Below are 26,926 nucleotides of genomic sequence, written 5' to 3'. Positions count from 1 at the left end.
CCTTGGTGGTCCAAAATCGATAAGAGAAGGCTTTGGCCACCACCCAGGAAAAATTCAAAATTACCTACGGTGTGTCCCGCGCGCTCATATGACATTATGCTGTTGCGAGAGCCGTAAAGCACGTACAAAAACAAAAAAACAAACAAAAAAAGCCAGAGCAAACTGGTTTGTGAGATATACACAATTTTATTCACCCCCCCCCCTCCCCTCAAGGCAGAAGGCGGGTTTACATCTGTACTTTATCGTGTGTCGTGTAGATCTATCTCTACTTAAAAGAACAATTCCCTTTGCATGGGAATCGATTTCATGCCTATGTCGTACATGGCCGACCACTGGCCTGCACCAACGCCAACGGTGGCGAAAGCTTTTTTAATCTGTCCCCGTAGGATGGCCACGTTTTTTCGCGTAATTCTGCAACATTTGCGTAATTTTGGATTATCCGCGTTTTTTCACTTTTTTCCCCCTTTTTTTCCACAAAACAATTAATTAACGCCTCGTCATGTGACTAAAGGGACGTAATCACCGTAATACGTCTCATTTAAGTGAAAAGTTGGTTATTTCCCTTGTTAGAAGATCTTGGTTATGGGTTGTGATTTTGTTCCTTGAGCATGTTCAAATTTTCAATCCATCAAAAGTTGTTGTTCTCATGTGTTTGGGGTTTTTTGTGTTTTTTGTTGTTTTTTTTTACTGATGTGTATTGGGGGGTTTTCTAAATACACAACAAATTACTGATATTGATATGTTCTGTTTTCAATTTTTCTGTACATAAAACTTGAAAATCATGAAACTTCGTGTTGAAAAAGTGCAAAGCATGTTGCGAATGGTGTTACGGTAACTTGCATAATTTTTGCATAATTTTGCTTTTTTGTGCATAATTTGGCCTTCTAAATTTGCATAATTCTACGGGGACAGTTTAATAATGCTTGATGGCAAACATTTGAAGAACGCAGTCAAGCGTACGGGTTTAATGCCCCTATCAACACTATTATTTTATATAGGAGGCAGGACCTCCGAATTCAACGTCCGTCTCCAATAAGACTGAGTCAAATGGGTAGAGAGCCTTGAAAACTTCACAGAACGGACGACTAGAACTTAAGAACGCCCAGTTTGGGTTTCGAACCATGTACGGCCATCTGCTCTGTAGACACCAGCGTCTGTGGTGCAGCGGCTAGGCACTTCGCAGACTTCGCTGTCGCATGCAAGAGAACCGAGCTCGATTCCCGAGTACAAAAAACATTTTATCGAGTTGCTGTGATGTTGTATTCCTCTCTGCCCGAGGTGATCCTGACAGGTAGGTTTGGAAGCCCGCCTCCTAAGTGACCTATATAGTGTTGATGGACAAGGAAACTGCAGAGCTTCATAAACGGATGTCAAAGAAGGGTAGTGGGGATCATGTGGTACGATCGAGTCACAAATACTCAACTGTGGGAAAGAACAAGCCCAACGCCAGTAAAGGAAGACATACAGGTCTAGAAATGGAAATGGATTGGGCACACTCTGAGGAGACTACCAACAATCATCATCAGACAGGCTTTGGTGTGGAATCCTCAAGGAGAACGTAGGAAAGGAAGACAAAGATGACATGGAGGCGAGCGGTACAAGCGAAAATGGAAAAGGCGGAGACATCATGGAAACAGCTAGAAAAGGATGCACAGGACAGGCCTCGATGGAGAAATGTTGTTGATGGCCTCTGGGAGTTAAAAAGGTTTAGAGAGTGTGTTGATGGGGGCGTAAAAACACCTAAATGCTCCGTAGACCAGCATGACACCAACAGAGCTAACGGAGCACCCTTGTATCGTTTGATACTTCCACAGATAGTGTGCCGGTATTAGACTGTTAGATGTCTCGAAATATGGGGGGGGGGGGTGGGAGGGGTGCAGCAGTGTATTTGTTTGTTTGTTCGTTTGGGGGAGTGGGTGTTTGTTCGTGGGTTTTGTTGTGTTGTTGTTTTTAGTTTGTTTCTTTATTGGGGGGGGGGGGGGGGAGGCTAAGATCGAGGGGTAGGTCACAATAGAAGGAAATGCACCAGAAGACGTCGAATCCTTCTGCTATCTTGAGAGTATAATTGACAGAGAGGGGGAACAGGTGCTGAAATAAAGTCCCACATTGGAAAAGCACAGGCTTCTTTCATATCTTTGGATAGGATTTTGAAGACCAGAGATATCTCACTGCGAACAAAGCTGGGGATTTTCAATTCAAATGTGAAGTCAATCCTGTTGTATGGATGTGAGACATGGAACACATCACAGACTTGCATAAAGAGGATCCAGGTTTTCTTGAACAGATGTCTAAGAAAGTAACTGAGGATCAGATGGACAGACAGGGTCACCAATGTGGAAGTTTTAAGGAAAACAAGACAGATCCCAGTCAGAGATGAGGTAGGAAGAAGGCGGTAGCGATGGATTGGACATACTCTCTGGAAGTCAGGCTGCTGCATAACAAAGAAAGTTTTGGATTGGAATCCACAGGGCAAGAGATCAAGGTAAAGACCGCGTGAAATCTGGAGAAGAATCACAGAAGTCGATGTACAGAAAAATGGGAAGACATGGAATAATATCAAGAGTAAGAGGCTAGCCCAGGATAGAGAAAGGTGTAATGTGTTTGTCCGTGGCCTATACCCTGGTGCAGGGTGAGAAAGGCAATGATGGTAACGATGAGGTAATCAAGTCAGGTCCAAATGCCCAAAAGAAAGCACATTAATATTGTCTGAGCCCACACCAAAAAAACTCACTCTACATTCAAAGTGACACTATTTCAGATTTCCGCTATTTGGTGGACAATGTAGAAGATCCAAAGGAAAATTTCAAACCTTTTCGGTCATGAGGATTCTATGGTATATTATGTTTACATTGTCGTTGAGTATTCACATTAGCTTCTGGCTTGAAATTACGTGTACGTAATAATTTTAAGATTATAGGCCTCGATAAACGCGTCCGTTCGTTAAGTTTTTATCATGATGGACTATGGTGCGGATAATCCTGGTTCAAATTTCCTAGGGGTGTTTTTGAGCTTGGGGTGTAAGGGAGTTTTCGAGTTGGTTCAACATTTTGGCTGTTTCCTATCCAGTCCCCGTAGAATTATGCAAATTTAGATGGCCAAATTATGCACAAAAAAAGCAAAATTATGCAAGTTACCGTAACACCATTTGCGACATGTTTTGCACTTTTTCAGCAAGAATTTTCATGATTTTCATGTTTTATGTACAGAATAATTGAAAACAACATATCAGTATCAGTAATTTGTTGTGCATTTAGAAAGAAAACAATACACATAGGACCCTCTACACATACGCTCTCTCATAGGACCTGAAGCAGTTGCGGTCGCCGTAAAACACTAACAAAAAAAAAGCAACAAGCCTCTATTTTCTCCGAGCTCGTTGGAAAGTATTCCAAGGGAAGTAATGTCGAACCTGCTCTAACTCTAACGGCCACCAGGAGTATGACAATCACTTGTTCAAAAGGCCACTTCCTATTTCTTCCCTTTCGTATTAAATAATATTTTTTAAATATTATATATTGACAGCGTAAAACGTCCACCTGCCAAAGACACCAACTTTTGTCCTCGACAATAGGTGGCCGTCTTGGACCATTTCAACTGTACTGTAACTATAACTCTCACCACAGGCCTATAGGAGGCTACCTTTTTTGTTTAATGTGGGTGCTCAGGTCAGCCAACTTTTTCAAAACCCAATCAGGGACACCCAACATCAAAACAGATTAGGCCTACATGGTATGTTTGTGAATTGGTTGGGAATTGGTATAATATTATAATGTGTATTAATGTATGTAGGCCTATTAATGTATGTATGTATTTATAATTGGGTATTTTTAATGTATTTTTGCTATTGTAATCCACATTTCCCTACGCGGATCAATAAAATGTAACATGTTTGTTTATTTATTTTGCTTTATTACGCAACAATAAACAAAATTAAATAACATCAAGTGGGGCTGGGTTTGGTGTAGTGTATGCGATATGTCTCTCAAATTCCCCGATTGCCGAACCCTGGAAAGTCCTGGGAAATTTGGGACAGTTGGCAAGCCACAATATTTATTCTGTTGTATATGACAGTCTTCCACAAAACCAATCTGACAACTGTTCCACTCGGCAGCCTATGAGTATATTTAGTACTAGTTAAGAAGTCTCCTACAATCCACAACCCTAAGACACACCCTTACATCTTTAATTCCAAACGTACTAATGATGTCTCATCCTTAAATTTGGAGCATATCAAGGAAGTCAAGATCAGAAGGGAAGGAAGTAGTAATAGGGCAATAAAATATATACTTCCTCTATGTCTACAACCCAGGAAAATCTGCAACTGGCATACTGCTATAAGATCATCTTTCAAGACGCAAAATGCCATTAGATCTAACTGCAAGTCAAAGCCTGACCCATCATTATATAGTAAACAAGTAGACCGTCAAGTGGAACAGCTGTCAGACTGGTCCTATGGTAGACAATCAACATTGACGTGCTGAAGGACTAATTATGAAAGAAAGACAGGAAACAAACGCTGCAACTTCAAAAACTTTATTTTAAATGTGATAAACCAGCAACCAATTAAAAATAATTTTTAATGATCACAATTTCAATTTAGCTGTCACAGCTCAGTGCCTGTGAGCAGACACTTTACTCCCTCAAAGAACAAATGCTATTACCAGTACCTCTAAATTTTTCCCCACAATAAAGCTTTTTACTTTTACCCGCTTGAAGCCTCACAACCTACACACAGGCCACTATGACCCAATACTGAAGGGAGTACATCACAGAATGAGAAACCTCAAAATATATGGAAATGACCAGCATTTTGTTCAATCTAAATGAATCTGGACAAAAGACCCCCAATAATTCATAAATGATTTGAAAGCTTGGAACGTTTTGTAATACACAAGTAACGGACGTATTGGTCTTTTGCACACACATATATGACAGTTCGCACAATACAAAAAAAAAGGCACATACGTGTGGAATTGTGTAAAAAAAACACACCAGAGTTAGAGTTAGAGGGAATAAACATACAAATCAAATGTCCAAGGCTCTAAAATTACAGGCCTCTATTTGTACAACAGATTGTGGAAGGAAAAGAAAGAGAGTGGAAATCTGGGAGTTGCATAAGCATTTGTCTCATGGTAAAGTATGAAACAAAAACATTTGGAATTTTTAACATAGAATGTTTCAAGTGCAATGTTCCAGAGGCAAAACTGTTAATTATTTTCAAATCCAAAGACTAAGTAAATCTAAGTTGCACAAAAACACACCACCTCAAAAGCTATACCACTCAGCATTCCAATTGAACCAACCACACAGAATCTTTCTTCTTGAGTGCTTCGCTAATTTTATTGAGAAAAATTAGCGCCTATCTATATATTGCCTCGCACTTTTTCTAACTAATAAAATTTTTTTAAGTGACTATAGCCAGACCAGAAACACTGAAAGAAACTGACTCAATTCATGGCAAGCCACAACAATGATTTTGAGCCAATTTGAACCAAACTGATTACAACAGAAAAAAAAGAACCACTTTTTAAAAAGTGGAAGCCAAAGACAACAATAAAAGACCTATACTATAAACCACCAACTACATGTGAGAGATGAGATAAAAGTGCATGAGAAGATGAAGTAACAAACTATTCCCACACCTAGAGGCGGCTATCCTATCACCATGAGTAGGCTATATTATATACTAAAGCTGAATTTGCTCTAAATCTAAAAGCACAAAACTGTGTCAGATCTGATTGTATGCATAAACAAAACATAAACGTCATGATAAATAATTAGTAATTGAACAGTGCAAGTGAAATGTGCAAAGAAAGACCCAAGAAATCCATATCCCCACAGGAGCAAACTTGATAAACCAAGCAGTGTAAATATGTAAATACTGAGGGGTTGGGAAAATATTGAGCACATCATGGGATGGAAACGGCCTCTTGACTAGAGTGAAGGTTTCTTGACTAGAACCAAAGTAAAAATCAGATGTGAACTTCTCTTTTGTTCAACACACTCTTTAACTATTACACCCGGTACCTCTGCAAAAAGAGCTGAATTCTTCTGCAGAAGAACTCAAGGCAACAAGTGGAAGGAGACCTGTACTGGAGAACAAAGTATATGTATCTTGGCAACAGCCTTATGGAATTTCTAAATATTTGCAGTATAGTTCAACATGCAGGGAATAATATTAGGTAAAGAAAATTTTCTCAATAAATATAAACAATAAAATATATATACACCTTTTTCTCGTTCAAAGAAAATTGCATCAAAAGTGTATAAATTAGATCTAAACGGATTCAATCATTTCAAGAAAACACAAGCCAGTTGCAGGAAAATAAACTTCCAAAACGTGCCAGAAATATTCAAAAAGAAATTATAATTTCAATAGTAAGCTTCAGTTCATTTTTCATTGCTTTTTTAAAGTCAATTTCTTACACCGGTACAACGGGGGGGAAAAAAGCCAGAATGCTGGAAATGTCTATAATTGGTCACTTTTAAGGACAAGTGGGCTAACCCAGTTTTCATGGGTTTCCAGAAATCTTGAGCTACACCAAAAGTGGAGGAGAAGTTGGGTTTCATTGGTGTGTATATTTGTTTGGTTATAGAGAAAATTCTCCTGAGAAAACTCTCCTTGTCTTTTCAAGAAACTGAACAAGGGGCAAAAACTTTAACTTCGATTTTCTCAAAACAGTATTTTTCGGGATAGCCCACTTGTCCTTAAAAGCGACCAATTATTCTGGACAATCCTAATGCAGTTTGGTCTTATAATATAGGAGACAAGGGTGGAATGTCCTTCAGCTCCTCCGCCTGGAGTCCCAAGGCATGTTGTGTAGTGTATCTATAATCTTGGGCTCTACATGCGTGTGTAGGTACCGATGTGGTAACCACAGTAAGGGCAGTAGTGAGCCACGTCCTGCAGGTCAGACACGCAGAATGGCAGGAAGGTGCACACAATGCTGAAATATATGGAGAAATATATTTATGTGAGGCATTGTGGTGAAATCAAGCACTCGTCAAAATAATGAAATCGTGGAAAAGGGCATTTTCCTACTACTTTGGCAATTTTATCAAATTTTGTTTTTTGTCTCAACACCTTTTATGTCCATATAAAAACACATTTTAGTGGGATTTTTACTGAAAAACGTTGATTAGAAGCACAAAATATGTAAATTTTTCAACTTTAAAGGACTCTCAAGCTATTGAAGTTACCAAACTCTGGCGGTCATTTTCTCGCTAATTTTACCACTAAAACTTAAAACCAGGTGACTCCACCACCTCTTTCAATCGCAAATATCTCAAATTCTATTCATGAGAGAAGGGTATTTTTTTCATTGAAAGCAAGGGAAGTGAATAAGCTTTTAGATAATACCAGTAATTCTATATGCCCGAAAATTGATGAGTGCCTGATTCCACCGCGTCGTGACACATACAAGTTTATATACACACATGTGACATAACTTACAAGCTGCCCTCGTGCCTTAAACACGACAATCTAAAGCTGAGGGCTTAGACTGTAATGTATTACTTTTAACCACGACTAATAATCACAACGAATTCATGACCGTCTTGCTTTGCTGTCACTACATCTCGGGAATACATCTACTAAATAAAACTTTTCATTAAAAAAAGAAGAAATTCTACTCAACCGATCCCCTTGGGAAAATTGTTTTACAATGATGTACATAAATCAGGGTTGCCACTGGGCTTTTGCAAAAATAACTGAAACTTTTTTCGAGACAAGATTTAGCATGCAACGAAGCAAGTGAGAGACCGAGTGCGCAAAGCTTGACCTGGCCTTCATTTGAAATCAGACCTAAACATCCGGTAGATCATGCGCATTTTGATTCAGCGAATGTACTTCCGTTGATTAAAAATATGGACCCTCGTTCCACTAAGTCTGTATATGGAACAAAACGGAAAATCGGCTTCCAGCACAACCATTTCTGCGTGGTTAACGGAGAACGAATCCGATGAACGAAAAACGGATTTAAGAACGGACGATGCCCAAAATAACCGGAAATAACTGAAAAAAGGGCATCCCAGATTAATACACTAATAAGTTACCCTAGAACATCAGGGAAGCCAAGTTTAGCGAAGTCATTGAATATATTCAAGAAAAAGTTGAAACACCATTTATTTAAACAGAACTAAAAAAAAAAGTTCCAAAATCACCTGGGTTGGCCCCGAAAGTCAAGGTCCACACTGCCCTCTCCCTTAATGATTATACCATACTGAGATCCATTTTTACTCTACCCTCTCCCTGTACTGGGAAGCACACAAGGCAAAGAGCAGTCAACATGAAGCTTGTCTGTCCCTGGCCAGACTGAGGCCAATAAAGGGGAAAAATCTTTTACTTCTAGAGAAGGAAAATTATTCACACACTTCTGCCTCATCCACCTGAATGACTTACCAGAACAAGAAGCACAGCACAGCAGTGAGGAAGGTGAGCACACCAGCCCTGTAGCTGATGTTGGTCAGCCCCTGCTGCTGACAGCTTGGACACTTCACCTGGCAAGGATCAGGCCCCAGTCGAACAATGGACAAAACCTCCACCTGGTTCACCACCACAGGCTCTGGGGACAATACAAAATCAAAACGGAAATAACCAGAGCTCACTAACAGCTGCCTCGAGAAACTGCAATCTTGGTGAACGACGATTTATGAGGCAACAAATCCCTCTTTCCCATTCCTTTTGCCCAAAATATTAAAATACAGTGTTAATGTTGGTGTCACAGCAGCTTCATGAGAACAATGAGAGTGCCTGTCTGCGGAAGTAGTTTTTCCAAAGCATATATCTCATAAACAAAATCATCTGAGAGAGGTACGGGTTCACCAGAATGAGTTCAGATGTAAAGTGATGTATAGAGAAATTAGTGGTTCACTGGTTTAAGTGTACCGTAGTGCACATAGGCTGAGTGATAAATATCCAAGTAAGTCTGCAGGTATATTGTGAGGGGAAATTAATCAAATAAAAATATATATATGAATATTCTTGGCTGAAAAGAATGAAGAACTTAATTCTTTCGAGGCTACTCACTGCTCAGTGTGCCACAAGTCTATATATTACGCATGATGAAATAATTGTGTTTGGCAAGAGTTAAACAACAGTAGGTCATAGAAAAAACAGCACAAAGTACAACTAAGTTGACCGATCTTACCAAACCTCTGATATCCAGAACTTGCCTCCGCATAAGGGGGATTGGTAGGTGGAGTGTAAGGGGGAGGGGCTTCGGAGGGAGTCTGGGCTTGAGCCAGCTGATGAGTTGGGACTGACGGAGCAGGCGAGAACTGAGACTCTGTATAACTTGGTGGAGCCGTTGGAGGCAGCACCCGCTGTGTGTCACTCATGGCACAGACGTCCAAGGGAGGAAGTCTGGTCAAAAGGAAAAAAGGGATAAATTTTAAATTCTTATCCACCCTCCTTGAACAAATATTACATACAATATGCTACTGGGATATAAAAACTGAGTCAAACCACAGCGCACCTTGCTTTCTGCTCACTGTACAACTTCTAACATGAAACAGTCAGTTTCTCCTTCTTTCCCATGAAACAGTCAGTTTCTCCTTCTTTCCCACAGAAGACTACAAGACCGGTTTCTTTTTTGGTAAGTGTTTTACAACGCTGGCAACTGCATACGGTCATATATGAGCGCGCCTGACACATTAAACATTTTTAGTTGGTAGGAAATTCTGAATTTTACCTAGGTGGCGGCTGAAGCCTAGAGAACTCTATCCATTTTGACCACAAGGGATCTTTAATGAAAATTAATGTGCGCAACTTGCACACAGAACATCCAAGATTTTCCGCCCTTGTCCAAAAAGGCTAGGCATAGATCTCTTTCCTAACAGAAGATGAGAGGTGTGGCTGAAAGACAGGAGTAAAAAGGAGCCAAAGAGTAGCAGTAGAAAGGCTAGAAGAAGTCAGCCAGAGGAGGGGGCAAGGGATGTGAGGGGGTCGGGGCAGAAAGTGGAGACCAAAGCAGACGACAGAACATTGCTAGATTCTAGAGAACAGGAAAGGAGATGAAAGGAGACAATTTTATAGAAGAAAATTTGTCCGTCAATACCCGGATTCGAACTCGGGACATTTGAATGAGAGGTGAACACCTTAACTTAAGGCTTAACCTCTAGGCCACGAGAGCCCCCTACAAGACCTAAGAAGGCTTTTTCTATAACTGTTCGACTCCTTGTTCTGAACAGTAAAACAGTCATGCAAAGGGAGATTCATAAAGATCTAGTGTAGTGACAGTGAAGGCCTAGATCTATGAGTATGAGTAAGTCGAACACACACGTAGGAAATCAGCCCTCATCAAGGACTGAACTCAGAGTCAAGTCAATTTGATGTCCAAAGGTTGTCGTTGATCTAGAATCTAGAATGCTCAAAATCAATATCTAGATCTAGAATCTAGATTAGATTCTTCTAATTTTGTATTTCAACAAGATCTACAATTTCTTAAAAACAAGCAAAACTGATGACGACAGACAATATCACTACTTACTCGTTTTATTTGTGTGCTCGAGTTGTAATTGCAGTCAATTGGTGTGTGAGTCAAAATGAAAGTAAACTCTGAAGTCAACTTCCGGTGTAAACAATCGCCACGAGTTTTCAATCCCACCCTGCATCATTTTCAAGATGGCGACGCCCATTGCAGCAGTGTACAATATCTGCATCGGCTACCAACGCTAAACAAAACAAATCACATGACAAACATATTTCGAACACTGATATTACAACAATGAATGATCATCTGTTTTGGCCTCAGAAATGATGCACAGCTGTTGTCTCATATAAGTTTGATGTGTATCGTCTTGAAAGTCTCTAGAAGAGAGATTGAAACGTTTCAGTTCAATCACAATCGGCAATCGCCGATTCGGCGGATGATCAGTGTCAGTGTATCAGAATAATAATGGAAAGGAAAATGGAAGGGACATTCAAAAAGATGTTCCAGAAGCGAATTTATGATTTGTTGTCCCACAAGTATGGAATTCTTATGGTCTTGGGTGGATGCTTTCTCCTCGCCATATCAGCCTTCCACTTTGGCGAGGTATTATTGCCCGTGCTAAGCCTAAGAGTACTAAGACAAGCGAATAGTTAGAGAACAACGTAACTAATTGACTGAATCTAGACCAGATTCTAGATCTAGATCTAGATCTAAACGCCATTGGCCAATAGTAATAGGCCTATTTATAGTAGGCCACCTCTATTCTCACCCGGGGTGAGAATAGTGCAGGCGAGTCTTTTGGCTATTCTCACCCGGTGCGTGTTCACCGTTATAGCCTAGATCTAGGCCAACAAATTTTGCGTTCACCCTAAACCACAGAATTCTACACTGTGATAACAGAAAAATTGTAGAATTCTGTGCTGTGAACAAACGTTCCATTACCACTGTATTTGTAGCCTACTAAAAGCGTACAATTTTGTCTGTGGGCAGTGGAGAGAGAGAACAAAACAAAATGGCGACCCGCGTAGTTCGGCTCGATTCGAAAAGTTAAATAGCCGTAGCATCTTTGTAGACAACCAAATTAATTTACTTTTGTGTTTTAACATCATTTTTTAACTTTGTTTTGGTCAATTTGATCGTCCACACCGATAGACAGTATATTCAGAAAGAGACAGAGAGAGAGAGAAGAAGGGAGGAGTAGATCTTGCGAGAACTTCCGGGCGGGTGAGAATAGCCACTTTCTTCATAGTAACAGTAATCTTGTTTGACCTTGCAAGGGGGATGCCCGCCTCGTCATCTGACCGTGATTCTATAGATCTAGGCATAAATCTAGACTTTTGTGATGATTTTGCGTAGCGCACGGTTTGCACTGGCAGTTTCCAAGCTTCCCTCTTTGAGTGTTTCCTAGACATGCGATTAAATGTAGAACAACGCGAACTATTTTAAGTTAAGATGGCCATCTTGTTTGTCGGGAGACTGACCTCTCAGATCACGTGACTTCATCAAAATATAGCCAAAAAGTGTCTATCATTATTATATATAGATCTATGAGCAATTGCCAAAACGTGAGACTCTCTTGAGACTCAGTGGTGCAAAAAAAAATTTCTTACCAATTTGACTCTCTTTTCTGTCAGTCACAGACTGACATTTAGTGCTCATATTCCTAGAGTATCAGAGCAAGGAGATGTACGGTTTTGGAGATATGGGTCTATTGGTTTGGCAACTACTGTATTTCTTGTCTTGTATGTAACAGTGATGACAAAAACAGATAAGCAGCAAGGCAAATTATGGACTTTAAATTCCATTTGTTTAGTAAACAAACACTTTGTACACTATGAACTCCATTCATAATGGTAATATGAATGGCAAGCTTTGTAACAATGACGCAGTGCACAGAATATGTCATCATTGTTATGTACAAGAAAGGATACACATTGGACATTATCATTGACAACACATCACAATAGTGAAAGGCTGTACAAATACAGTTATCAAAGCCTCAGTACCAGAAAAACACATGTGTAAAACAATTTTTTAATTAATATGAGGCAAAAGCACAAAATCAATGGAGTTGACTTGTACATAACAGTGATGACAAACATGACTTGTACATAACAATGATGACACAATGTACAGGAAAAGACAAAAGTCTTGCCTCCAGAGATAAAAGCGCACTTTAAGAAATAAAAAAAACCCAGGAGAGATTTCTTTTGCTTTGAAACAGATACCAGGTCATATCAAAGACAGTGGACGATCACAATTATGTGGCTAATTATGACAAACAGTACTCGTACATAACAGTGATGACAAAACATACTGGGAAAAGGTAAAATCATGCCTACAAAGAACAAATTTGCACTAAGAGATACACAGATCAATAAAGGCGTATTTTGCTTCTAAATGAATCTTGCATGTATGAAATATATGTTGAAAACTTATTGATATTAGCAATTATGAAAAATATTACTTGTACATAACAATGATGACACAATGTATTGGAAAAAGGTATATCATACCAACAAAGAACAAATGTGTATTTTTGAGTTAGACAGATAAACAAGGACATGTTTGTTTATTTGTTTGAGTAAAGAGAGCACACATTACTTTAAAAATGTTTGCTCTTAGGACAATGTAATTTCTTGTACGTTAGTCAGTCTTGTACGGCTGCATGACGACACCCCAAACGTCATCACTGAGCACAAAAGCTAAATCTATAACCACAGAAATGACCCATCTCTCGAAGTTTGTTCACATATCACACTCTTGTTCCAGGAATCCAGTGTAAACACCGCAATTTCATTAAAATATACAACAGAGTAGCCTAAAAACACGCAAAACAGCCCAGTACGTCACATTCAACGCAAAATTCTTGTGCGTCACCGGACACTGAAGGCAATGACTACTTTCGTTTTTCTGTTTCCCCCGTTGCTTCCGTTGTTCTGGGGACGCGGGTAAGGGGAAGTCACTCAAGAAAACAATTATATCCGGGCACTTTTGATGACCCGTTCAAAACAAAAGTGGGCGAAATTCGGACTTCCGGCACGTCGCAAATTGACGACAATAACGGCGAATGTTAAACAGCCGACCGAAATCGTAGATCTAGGAACCCGATGTTCCTTTCGCGCATCGCGGCTTTTGAAGTATTGAATAAACGACGATAGGCAAAGAGATTTAACCAGCTACGGTGATTCTACTGAAAAATAATGGTGTTTTCTGAAACACCTAGTCCGTGACGACACGACAGACGCACAAGTAATCCGAATTGTTCGTCTATTTGCAAACAAATAAACCGATTTCTTGAGCAAGTTAACCTTTCTCAATGACAAATAACATAGGATCAAAGCACACGTAAAAAAACCACACCCAAAAATACTAAATTTTGGACATTCTTGGAAGTTTGCATTGGTGTGCTCAAAATGACACTCCAGGAATCACTAAAAAACGAATATTTTTGGCACAAAATTTACAAACTCAAGATTGTAAAGCTGACTAGGGGTCTGAAACTGCTAATGCAGGTTCTACATCCTATATTTGACGTGTGTATACGTTTTGGAGGAATAAATACTAATGCATCACATTTTATGCACACTAATGTGAGATGTGTGTGTTTTTCCCCACGTTTTGGCAATGGCTCCTATCAAGCTTTTAAACCTCTCTCTGTAGGAAATTCTGATGGCCGAATGGACAGCGTGTCTGCGTTTGAAGTCATACAATTATTTTATGAGCGTGGGATTGAATCCGGCCGGGTCCCAGAAGGGTTTTTTTTTCTCTTTCTTCTCCTCCTCCCGACTGACCAACTGGTCCCTAAATTATAATTTGTTGATTTGTAGTAAATGTATTTTTTAGTGATGAAGCATGCAGGAGGGGGGGGGGGTAATCCTTCGACGTCTTAACGGTTGTTTTCGTGCGGTTTATTGTCTTTGCATTTACCGTGTTTCAATTTCGAGCATCAGCGTTCTTACTTTTCTAAGCATCAACGATCTAAGCAATCTTCCATCATGTCCAAGTACTAGAGCTAGGAATTCTGCAATGTTATATTAACATATACACCAAAAACACGTCATTCCATGCGGTACTTCCAAGGCCTTGTTCTTAAAATAGTCTGTGGGTATCCCAGGATGGAAGTGATGACATCACATTACTAAAATTAGCAGCCAATCAGGAAGATGGGTCGTTGGTTCTGCTTTAAATTGCATTGTTTCCTAGTGGTTCCCCCTAGTCCTGCACCTCACAGTGTCCATTTGCAAACCTTGCAGTCTCGAATTAGATGTAATACAGATCCGAAAATCTATTCCATTTGCAGCTCAGCGTCCTATTGAGTCCAATCTCTTGTAAGTGCTACAATTTCTTGTACTTAGAAAACTTTAAAAGAAACGATCGGAATTCTGAACTTTGTTTGAACTTGCTTTCTTCCGTAGGCCTACTCTTAGTCTTTTTATTCTTCTCAGTTTACGTAGTGTACAGCATCAGAATCAATCTGGGCTGAAAAAGGGTGCTGCACGATCGCAGACAACTGAACCGAACAGTTCTGCAAGTTGCAAAGAAAATAACCCGAGTCGGCAGGCTGCTGTCGTGCGGTCGTGTTGCCACCATGACTGACAAAATGGGAATTCCTCAATAATTATCAGCCAATGGCGTTTAGTTGTCGTTCTCTAGCTGTCCGCTTGTAGACTTAAGACAAGGCAGATCTAGATTATCTATAGAGTGCTGTCAGAAATTTGTGGCACCACCTATCCTCAAATATCTCTTTGTCTTTTACAGGTGAACCAATGTCTCCCATACTTTGCACAACAGTTTTGATCAATTTGTCTAAACCCTGTTCACCCGGCGTGGCCATGGGCAGTGCACTTGTGTCCACCTGGCTTGCCGTGAGCCGGGGGAAAAAATGGGTCTGAACTCGACACACAAACCTTAGACAACACACATTGTGCCCAAACTCTACAATATAAGCTATCTATAGCAAATGTCGCTTAGATTTTACTTAAAATGTTCTTTAAGTGTAACTGTCAAGACAAGGTTATTTGATTTTAAGAGGCAGGACTTTTAAATTTAATGTCCACCTCCGATGAGACAGATATAGGGAGTCCTAAAAACTCCCCAAAATAATCCTACTTCAGATTGCCCTGTAAAATAAGTCATTGGAGATTTGAACCAGAGCCACACACTCTGTAATCCAACACAATACCAACTGAGCTATTCGTATTCAAAAGACTTCCTGAGTAAATGTAGATTTTAAATTGAAGTAATGAATCTGTCTGCATTTTATATTTATATGCCTACATTTTTTATGGCATGGATGAATCTTGTTCTTATTTTATACTTTTAAAAACTCTGAGCCTTCAACACAGCCTGCGCACAAATTATGTAGGCCTATAGATGTCTCATGAATTTCTAGTGTTGGCAAAGAGATCTATATATAATGTCTGAAGAACCTGACAGTAGACAGATACTGGCCTGAAATAAGAGATATTCCACAAGCCATTTCAAGACTAAATAAATCATCAGCCTGAAAACTATTTTTGTTTGAAAGAGTATCACAGTTCAACCTATCCATCAATTATAGACAGAAACTGGCTTGCTATAAAATTATATGTTATAATGCTTGATTTCTTGACTTGTCAGGGACAGAGGTTTTTATTCCCCCCCCCCCCCCCCCTTTTTTTTTTTTTGGTCACCTCTCCTTTTTTTTTTCTAACAAGAGACAGGTTATTGTGACAATAGACTAATATTGTTCTCTTCTGTCTGTTTTTTTTTTTTCTTAGCTTTTTTGTAAGACTTTTTATCATGCCTTTATTTGATGGTGAGTTCACTGAAAATGTTATTCATTGCAATAAATCACATGGTAAAGCGTCCAATGTTTTGCTAAAAAAAAAAATGAAGTTATCAGTAATTTATCGCCTGTGTATTTGACAATTTAGATATTAAACCTGAGGACCACATCATTATAATCACTCTATTCACCTGTGGGGTTTTTTAAGCCAAGGGAAAGTAACTTTCAAATCAACTTTAACATGTGTGTGTCTTGTAGATTTTATTTGGTCTGAAACAAAATTATGTGTTTGCCTACCTCAAGGTTAGATGATTGCAACTTTCCATTTTATTGAAGAATTTATGAAATAACATCTGTGTACATGGTAATTTACTGTTTTTGAAAAAATGAAACCTTATTGCTCTCAGAAATGTGTTTTATTTGGACTTTGCGAACAATTTATCTTCCAGCCCCATGCCTGTGATCATTAGTTTTTTGCAAGTTTCAAGTGATTACTGTCAATTTCTTTTCTTTCACAGGCTTGGTTGGAGTGGAGTCAGGAGAAATATGCAACTGTTTTTAATTCTTTTAGTGACAACGTAGCTGGCAAATCTTTTCGGGAAAGGTCAGTGTAATTTTTAGTTTTCAGAGTACAGCAATTCTTCTAGCATTCTCCTAGTACCATTTGTCCAGTGCGACAGTTGAAGTAGCGCGTGGCATCACTCAGCAGTTTTCAGTCATAATGAAAATCGAGGAGAACCCAGCTAGTCTTTGTTTAAATCTTATGTTTATTGTATTGATCGTTCATTTCTGAATTTCAGTGAAGTATTTATTTAAATGCCAATAGGTAGAAAAGAATGGAGTTGTTTGGCTTTTTTTTACCCTGCCCAATTCTATCATCTGGTACTTTTGTGTTTAGTAATAACAACAAACTTTGCAGCGTTTTGGATTTTGAAAATAGCTGTTAGTCTTAAAGTAAACGCACAGGAGATTGTTTTACATAAATAAATAAATTATTAAATAAATAAATATATGTTTCTTCACTCTTATAACATTTATTGGTAAGTTACACATCTAAGTGTTGCCATAGCCCCAACTGGAGATGGCTACCACAACTGGTTAGTAGTTAATTGTTTAGATTATGTTAGTCCTACATTCCTCAGCTCTTTCGAGTCACGAGGTGGGCACCCTCTGTCCCGCTCCCTGGTGGAGTCATCTTTACTGTGTCACCGAAGGTTCCAAAAGTTTGCATGAAGTCTCATACTATGGTGATGACTTTGTCAGTTTTAGTACCCAAACTACTGGGCCAAGACGAGTTGGTAGAGGGGAACAGATAGAGATACAAATTTTGCTTCAATGGGGGTTGTGTTTTTGTGTTTGCATCTTTATGTTTAGTCTTTTCTTAATATGTGTGCACTTACATTGATTTAAAAAAAGAAGTGGAGTTGTTATTTAGTTTTTGGGAAATTTGTGATGTTGAAAGATTAGATTACAAAACTGACTGGGGACGATATAAATGTGGAATAGCCCTCCATATATACTGAGAGTCATAGCTTGTTCACTTTGTCTGACCATTGTTAAAACAGGATAAAATGAAATCACTCTGTTTAATCTTCTCAGATCTTTGCCTACGGGTCTAAAATTTGGATGACCAACAGAATCTAAAAACCCTTTCATAAATGTCACTGCAAACTAAGATTCCAACATGTTTTCTTTGATGTAAGCCTAAATCAAGTAAATAAAATTATAGGGGATTTACAGCTTGCTGCTAAAACATTTGAAAAGTTGACATATTTTCCTCAACAACTCACTTTAACGTTCACTATAGAAACACAATTTAAGGGACGGGATGGGTAATTTTCAAGATTCACGTGGAGCATGTGGAGACATCTAGACAGCTGGGGGAGTGAGAACCAAAGCTTTCACTGAAAAATGGGGGCAGGGTGGTGCCGCTGTCTCAAAATGAGCAATTGCATTGTAGGCAAGGTTACTGTAAGTGATTTATTTAAGTGATCCTGTGTGTGCATTCAAAAAGTGGTTTTTAATATAGGGCCCAAAGAGGAAAACTTTTTTATTATTTGATCAATATTTTTTTTTAATATGTATTTTTGTTTGGTCGCCGGCCTGCAGAAGCGCCATACAAAGTTTCGTGAGCATTCGTAAATTAATGAAGGAGCTAGAGAATTTTTTTAATGCAGTCAGACGAAAGTGTACAAGCTATGTCTTTTGATTTTCATGAAATTTTTTATTGCTTGTTATCTCCTCATAAACAATGAATCGTGAAGGAGATGGGTCTTCTGACAAATTGACATATATTTATATAGATAGGCCTCTGTGTATGTGGTGTGAGAGAGAGAGATTTTTTTTTAGAGGAGGGGAAAAGAGTATAAGAAAGAGCTGGTGGAAGGGGAGGCATTTTTAAAATCCAAAATAAAACTAGACATGTGACTTGCAAATGGGTGTGTTTTACTTTTCTTTCTTTTTTCGGGGGGGGGGGGGGGGGTGATGGCAGTATGTAAAAGATTGCTCAGAATGTAAATGTGGTAGACTTTAGTGTCACGGTGGATGTTTTGGCAAGAGGTTAGTTATTGATTGGTCATTATATATGTGGGGGGGGGGGGGGGGGGGAGAGGGGAGATGATAAAACTTTCGCGACAACTTACAAGCATCAACAATTTTACTGTGCCGACACAATCTGCAGACTGTCTCTCCCAGTGCCTATTGACGTGGTCTACACGTGGGTCAATGGCAGCGACCCAGAGGTCATGCAGCAGCTGGAGCATGTGCGAGTTGCCATGGAACAGAAACAAAACCTGACCAGGTGAGCTGGAAGAAGATAGGGTGGGTCGTAAAATAGATCAGAGAGAAAAGTTTGGTTTATTTTTCTGCGAGTGTAGCAGAGTAAGCCTATGGAATAAAATAGAATGGAAAGGTTAGCCAATTCATCTACAAAAGTTAGTAGGCTTGCGAAACAGAAGAGAAGGATAATATTTATTTATTCATTCTTTTAGGGACATTTTTACTAAAACTGTGTGTGCATTCAGATGTTTCTATCTGATTCATAACAAAACGGCTCATGTAATAAGATTTATTTCAAAGATTTCTTGAACCATCATTGGTTGTACCGCTATGAAGCACTCCTTGAGAGTGTGAGTGAACATGTTTTGCCAAAAGACATATCATCATGACCACCCAATTAAATTTTAAATGGCCGAACATTGCTTGATTGTATTCACAAGGCCTCCTGTCTACTCTTTTCTGCACATCTTTTCACCAATTTGTGTTTGATGCTGTGTCTTTGAGTGTGTATGTTTGTCTTTTACGCCACATACCATGTGGTCTGCTCTTTCTACATCTTTTTCAGTGTTCTGATTGCTCTTATCTAGAGTTCAAGATGTCTTACAGTGTAAATCTAATTTTCTTCTTTGATTCTTTTCTTTACCTCACCATTTTTTTTACTTCTTCTTTTTAATATAATGAGATAAACTGTTGAATAGACAAATGAGAAAGAAAAGATATTGCCAGAATGTTTTGAAATTGTGCTAAATAAAGCACTGTACACTTATTGTACATGTGGGGTTTACTTCATTACATTGGGTCAGGTTGGGAACTTAGGCAGGCAAGTTCCTACTCTTTCAATCTGACCTCCATTTGACCTTATGAGTGTCGAACAGAGGTCAGTGACTACAGCCGTCAAGGTTCATAACATAAAACACTAAATCGACTGCGTTCAATTATAGCTTTAAGAGCCTACAGCTGGTTATCAGTTATGATTATTGTATTGTGGATCTGAACAGTGAGACTGATTCTGGCTCACTTTTATCTTTTGACAGAGTGCCGCTGCACTCCTAAATTCCAGTTTCCTTTTGATTGGCTATCGCCTCCAATTAAATATGATTGTAGCCGAGGAAAAACAGACTCATCTGATTTACGATGATCGGATGAGTTTGTTCCAAAATGGCATCAGTTTAATGCTTTGAGCCCTGACCTCCTGAGGCTACCGTGCCCGTCTGCCTGAGCTCCTGAGCGATATATGACTCACATTCATATGATCATCAGAATCACATTCTGTATCCCACTCAGGGTAGTCCTCGTCATTACCAGCATCTAATGCAGAAATATTTTCGAAATAATCAATAACGCCTTGTGTAGTAAACACTGTTTTCCGTACGCGTTTTATCTCAGGCGGGTCAGGTTGGAGATGGGGTCTTGCTCACTGCAGTACCGGTGGCGAGGGATATGGGCAGTTTTATGCCAGGGGCTCAAAGGGTTAAGTAAGACATACCGGAATAGGAATAGTCACTGCAGTTTTGCAGACGGTGCTGAACAGAGGAGGGGATCACTTAAGTGCACACTGTGTACTACCATGACTGATGATCTATGTAAAGCTTACATGTTTATGACTTATGCGTGAAGCTGACATGTCTATGACTTATGTGTGAAGCTGACATGTCTATGACTTATGTGTGAAGCTGACATGTTTATGATTTATGTGTGAAGCTTACATGTCTATGACTTATGTGTGAAGCTTACATGTCTATGACTTGTGTGTGAAGCTTACATGTCTTTGACTTATGTGTGAAGCTTACCTGTCTTTGACTTATGTGTGAAGCTTACATGTCTATGACTTTTGTGTAAAGCTTACATGTCTATGACTTGTGTGTGAAGCTGACATGAACTACTTTTCTTAGAGGTCAAGGGTCGGAATACAGGTGAGACACACACCCCCCCACCTTCCATATCCCTCTCTTGTCCAGACGCAAGCTGCTGTATGTTGCATTTTGTGTGCCAGGGAAGTTTTGCTATTTTTGAGAGTCAAGAGTACTCCTGTGCCTCTCTTTGGCATTGGAAATTTCAGTCTAGAAATATTTGGTTATGGGAATAAAATGTGAACGCTAGCACTTTGTTTACTTGTTTTATGGTGCATGGCTGTTTTGTCTGGAATTAACTATTTGTGGTCATAGTTTAATTGGTGTGAGTCTGAAATGACATGTGTTGTTACTGATTTGTTGGAGATATATTCAGAAAAAGTTAACCATCTCTTTATTATACTAGTGTCAAAATCAAGCCGTCAATGTAGCATGATTCTGTGGACTTTCAAAATGTGGATTGATGTTCATAAATATTACTAATTTTATGTAAGAAGCTTAACAGATGGGGACGAGTTTACATGGTGTTGTTTTTCTTTTCTCTAATATAACAATAATCTTAGCGTCATAAGGGAAAGAATGTGCTTGACTCTCTAAATGCATGAGTTGTGCTGTCTTTAGACCAGTCATGTGTTACATTGTAAATGTTATGGTGTTCTGTCATGTCGCATGATGATATGTTGCAGTAAATCAATTAGAATAAGACAAGGGATTACTAACAATTAGTATAGCAGTAAAGGTATACATTTTTAGTGATGTGGGCTGGACATATTTTTTATTTGTATAATTTCTTTTAAGAATGTTCTAAAATGGCCTTCTCGTGATGCAATTTTGTGTTCACTGAGTGTTATGACTTCAAAATTTTGCTTGAGAATGAGATTGAGAATTATAGTATGTGTTTTTAACATGACGCAATTTAGTAACACTATGACAGTATATTTTACAGCATTTACTTCTTACCAAAACAGGCAAATTCTATTGCTTTCGTTTTATTTCTTCTCTCTATTTTCAAACCTTTGAAATATGTTCATGCCATGTTTTACCACCCAATTGATGCAATTTAGATTATTTAGGAGGCAGGCTGCTTTGACCCTGCCCGTCAGGGCTGACCCGGGCTGCATGGGTATATCCCATCAAAAAGACAGAGATACTCTTTAAGACTTTTTCTCACGTGAGAATCAAACTCACTTCTTTTGCATGAAAGGTGAAGAGCCTATCAATAATATCACAGCTGCTGTCGTCCTTCATGTAAACTGTCAAGTGCCCTGTATGCATGTATGTTATGTGTAGCTTTCTTGTTCCGTATACTGAGGGTAGGCAACCAAAGTATGGTATTTCAAAAATGCAACCTTTCAGAAAAAGAAAAAGCTGTTCTCGTCTACAGTTTTGCAAAACTTCTTGAACAGAGCATTTCTGATCCAATTATATAACTAAAGGCTCATTGTTTCGACTCAACATCCTTTAAGTTAAAAAATGTCGTCTCTCAAGATATGATAGTCTCATGTCCTGCCCACAATTTGTGTGTCCTAGTATACCTGTGCACGGTTTCTCTGTCCGACTCACAGCCTTTATATAGGATGGGTTTCAAGGCTAATGAGACGGTGGAGGATATAAACAAAGAATGGGAGGAGGAAAAGGTTTTCTTTCTGCACTGTTTAAAATCATTTGTAATGAGTGTGTGGAGGAGAGGAAGAAGATGAAGAGAAGAAAGAAGAAGAAAAAAATGAGTAAAAGAGAAGGAGGAGGATGAAGAGGGGGAAAAACCTAAGACGAGAAAGAAACAGAAGATGACGCAGATGTTGGTGGAGAAAGTTGATTTTGTTTTGAAAGTGTTTGTATGTGTTGGGGATAGAGAGAGAAAGAGAGTGATGGATGGATATGTGGGTGATATTCAGACGGAAAGAAATGTTTCAAGTTGAAAATTATTTTTATGAAATGCGGATTGAGCATTTTTCTAGAAAATGGAAATGTGCAGCTTTAATGCTTTTTTATTATAGTTCTTTTGAATTATTTGATTCAAAGTGTGTAAGTGTGTGCACATCTGTGTTTGAGAGAATTTATGGTCCCAGCAGGCCATGTGTAGCCATATTGACAGTTGGAAATGATTTCTAGTACTTCCCTGTCGGCATGTGTATGTCTTACCGAACGTGATTGTGGCTTTCTATTATTGTAAAAGTCTACATTGGCTTACTTTAATTAATGCTTTGTAAGTTTTTATGTTAAAGGCAGATTTTCATTCGTTAGATTTTTAGAATTCGTCAAAACTTTTGTAGGTGGTTAGAGGTCCGACTTCTTTTTTTTTGCCTGTTTTTTTTCTGTCTGTCTGTCTTGCTTTTTTTTCCCCATCACTAAATGACACTTATTTTGTAATTGATAATTTTTAAAATCTTAACGATATCTGGTAATGAAAATAAAGTGAATCGTTATTAGCTTAGGTTTTTATTTTTTTCTCATGTTTTGGAAAAAGATGAAATATTAATGTCTGCAACTCCTCTTAGGTTTAAGTAAAATATATCTGATTTTTCTCTTATGTTTCTTACCTTTTAATCTTTGTGCTTCGCAAGGGCCCATTTTCCTTTTTCTATTTGCAAAGTTTCATTTTCTTGTCACCATGCATTCCTTTATACTTGTTCACTTCCTGCTTCTAAAATTGCTCAATTTCTTGGATTTTTCAGCAAGTCTTTTCACTATTTTACTATGCTTCAGCTGAATTATCAAATTGATTCATGCTTCTTCTGTGAATAATTTTGGGACTTTATCTAAGGTTTTTTCAACCCTCTCAACCCAGGGTAGATGAGATTCAGTTCGGATGTCTTTGGGAAAAAAAAAAAGTAAAAAATACGGTGGTCTCATGAGTTTGTTAGATTCGTTTAAGTTACCATGCAGCGTGGATTCAGCTTATGAAAGTTGAAAAAATTGTCTGCTTGTTGGTGTGGACTGCCAATGTGAAAATCTAAATTAATTCCAAACCAAAATTTGAAGAAACTTTCAAGAGCTCAAATTTTGATAATCAGAGTTAGCTTACTCTACTTATTAAAAAATGTGTTATGACCTTTTTGAAAGCTAAAAGTCTCTTATCCAGGTCTTGTATTAAGTCATTCTTTGAGTACCCAGGTGCTTTATTTGCCAAGGATCCTACAGTTAATCATCATCCTACAGATATAACAAAGAAGAAAGGAAATAAGAAAAAAAAATCCTGTAGAATGTATCAATCTCTCTTTAAAGCCTATTGGTTGGGGTATTTTTTCTTTTGCTTCTATTTGCCATTTTCGCTTTTTTCTCTTCTCATGAAACATTTAAACTAAAGAGACTCGTTTATGTATACAAAGGGTAAAGAACAGAGGTTGCCTGGGGTCTCTTGTGAAATGAACTTAGGATAAATAACAGTGCATGACTGCCAAATAACAAAACATTGAAATGATGGATGATAGGGCTGGGCGGCTAGGTTCCCGATTATTGAAAGCTAGGAGGAATCGTAGGAATCGACTCCGAACCAATTACTTACTTTCTAATAAAGTGATTTCTTCCTGTGGTTATCTGGTTGGCTCCGAACATCTACAAGATTTAAGATAACCTTAATTTCGGAACACTTCGAGGCATCAACTTTCATTTTTCGAAAACAATTTCTTTTTTTAAAGAAGATGATTTTTATCATTGAATGGACTGGTAACCGTTGGTTTACGTAAAAAGGAGTCGGAACTTTTCTCCCATAGCATTCATCGTGGGGATCGGTTCCGGAATCGAGTCTTCGCCCAGCTCTAATGGATGTTGAGAACTCTCTCCCAACTCCACTGGTAGAGAAAAAATAGCACAAAACGGAAGTGTTCTTGCTTATCTAGGTAACTTTGAAAACATATCTTAAAGACTCTCCTCCCTTTTTATCGAACAGAAGGAGAATGGCATATAGAATGTCTAATCACAGTCGCTTTATACTGGCACATAGATTTGCACATGTACGAGCACACACTTACAAATACCTGTACCGTCCATAAAAATACACACTGACAATAAAGCACTCCAACCCGCCTTCATGCTTGAGTCCAGAACCAAAACTTTAGAGGCTGTACAGATTGTCAGCTTAAAAAATTGAATAAGTACTGAGAAATAGTTGTGGGATCTTTTTAAAGACACACAGATAATACTTTTTTTCTGTTGGTCATGAAGAAGACGCAGTAAGGCTTCCTCGTAGGGGAAAATACTTTACCTCAATTTCATCGATTATCCCTCTTTGAATAGGTACTTGGCATTTGACAGGGATTTAAATAAATATGTGAATGAATTTAAATATCTTGCAGGCATCTGCTCTGCTGCCCCGCCCCCCCCTCAAGAGAGGTAATAGGTTGGTCGTCAGAGAGAATGGATCAGTGGTCAATGGATAAACAAAACTATTGTCAAGCATTTAACTTTTAACTGCTTATTTGTTCCTAACAAAATGTGACCATTTATTTCCTTTTTTTGCATAAACTGTAACCAAACTTTGTCACTAAAATTTACTTTTACTGATTGATTAAGAAGGGTGTCACTGTCAAAATGTTTTGTGGGTTGGAGGATGCCACTGGTAGGCCCTGCTTGTTTTCTCTCTCTCTCTCTAATGTTTCTGTGTGTCTGTCTTATTTTTCCCTGCACTGGGTGACCGTCATTGTATCACTGCACTTCCCTTTATCAAAACTCAAATGTCGAGTATCGTTCACAGAGAGGAGACGTGTACGTATACGAACTGTCTACCCATTGGGCTCCTGTTGAAGCCAGGTCTTCCACGCACCGCCGACCTTGACATCGTGCGTGCGGCGGACGTTCTGTTTACGAATGTGACAGAGTTACGTCACCTTGGAGACAACGATGGTCCAGATGTTCCCGCCAACTATACCTTGATGATGTTGCCAGGGACTCCGGAGGGTAGGTGGGGGGGGGGGAGAGGAGGTGGAGTGGAGGGATGGTCATAAAGAAGGATTGTAGGGGGGAGGAATACTGGAATTCCGTGCCTTCAAAGTGATTTACGTCAAAATTTTAAAAAATGGACTTAGCTCAAGAGACAATATCTTTTCCTGTAATTTTAATTTGTCCAGATGCCTCTGTACCATTTATGAGTAAAAGTAAAGTCTCCCCCATCCCATTTTTTTTTTCAAATGCATTTGACTTTGTGCACAGTTCCAGGGTCGTCACAATGGAGTTATTGCATTGTCAGGAAACAGCTGGCTGTGATCTCTGTGAAGCATGAAGACCTATTGAAGTTTATACCTTACTTTAAGTCATTTATGTATGTTACATTTGGCCAACATCTGATATGTTCTGCTTTCTGTTTCAGTACGCAACATATTGTCTCAGAAGTCGGAAGGATGGATGTATGAGGGAAAGAACTATACTGTTAAACCAGCTTTTTACGTGAGTAGTCTTGTCGCTCTCTGCCCTCTTATTGTGCTTTGTAAGTAACTTGAAGCAGAAAAACTGTCTACAAGGTCTTCACTCAGTTTGTAGTTCTAAAATCAAACCTTCTCTAAGGGTCACCTGTCCAAAACACTTGAACAAATGGCCACTTCCTACTTTCTGTGGGTGGTTGGGGGGTGCTCTGGTGTGGTTTGCTTCTTCTTTCCCATCAAACATCTATCATCCTTATCTCCCCTCTTCTTTTTTATGTTTGTTACTCTCTTGTAACACCTCTGATCTTCTGTCGCTCATATGACCTTATGCAGTTGCGAGCGCCGTAAAACCTCTACTTAAACTAAACCTACTTTCTCCCTTGATAGTTTTTTTTTCTCAGTATTATAATGATGTTGTGCTCAAGAGGACTATCTGTCTAAGATGATCACTTTTGTCCCATTTCAGTATGTGATCATCTTGGACTGGTTTTACTTAATTCCTTGTACTTTTTTCTCTCCTTTATCTTGTTTGCTGGGTCTATGAGAGGTACATGGATGTGATAACAGACTCATGGTGGAGGGAAAAAATGAGAGCAGCTGACCAAAACCACAGTGAGATCCGGAGGGGGGGGGGGGGAGTTTTTAACAATAACAAAGAATTTTAATGTGTGGTTTGAGGATGCCACAGGTACGTCCTACATTTTGGACTTTCCCTCTGTTGTCCACTTCTGTCCATCT

At 38.9% G+C, this 26,926-nt stretch overlaps 2 protein-coding genes across 2 annotated transcripts in view; one reads left to right on the top strand and one right to left on the bottom strand.

The window, feature by feature from the left end:
- Nucleotides 1–6,652: 6,652 nt before the first annotated feature.
- On the bottom strand, nt 6,653–10,586 carry LOC101847748 (lipopolysaccharide-induced tumor necrosis factor-alpha factor homolog). Its single transcript, XM_013085635.2, has 4 exons — nt 10,491–10,586; nt 9,150–9,364; nt 8,402–8,564; nt 6,653–6,947 (listed from the first exon to the last, which is right to left on the bottom strand). The coding sequence occupies exons 2-4, from the start codon at nt 9,337–9,339 to the stop codon at nt 6,845–6,847; spliced, it is 456 nt and encodes a 151-aa protein (XP_012941089.1). The 5' UTR covers nt 9,340–9,364; nt 10,491–10,586; the 3' UTR covers nt 6,653–6,844.
- A 48-nt stretch (nt 10,587–10,634) lies between these two features.
- LOC101846370 (N-acetylglucosamine-1-phosphotransferase subunits alpha/beta) overlaps nt 10,635–26,926 on the top strand; it is a 42,099-nt gene continuing 25,807 nt past the window's right edge. The window contains exons 1-6 of the mRNA XM_013085634.2: nt 10,635–11,036; nt 16,722–16,807; nt 18,884–19,003; nt 20,874–20,894; nt 25,525–25,727; nt 26,137–26,213. Of these exons, the coding sequence (XP_012941088.1) occupies nt 10,899–11,036; nt 16,722–16,807; nt 18,884–19,003; nt 20,874–20,894; nt 25,525–25,727; nt 26,137–26,213 (645 nt within the window). The 5' untranslated portion in view covers nt 10,635–10,898. The remainder of the gene's footprint in view (nt 11,037–16,721; nt 16,808–18,883; nt 19,004–20,873; nt 20,895–25,524; nt 25,728–26,136; nt 26,214–26,926) is intronic.

The sequence above is a fragment of the Aplysia californica genome, unplaced genomic scaffold (genome assembly GCF_000002075.1).
Source record: "Aplysia californica isolate F4 #8 unplaced genomic scaffold, AplCal3.0 scaffold00392, whole genome shotgun sequence".
NCBI classification, from domain to species: domain Eukaryota; kingdom Metazoa; phylum Mollusca; class Gastropoda; order Aplysiida; family Aplysiidae; genus Aplysia; species Aplysia californica.
The sequence above is the reverse complement of the archived record's forward strand: the minus strand, read 5'-3'. Positions and strand labels throughout refer to the sequence as shown.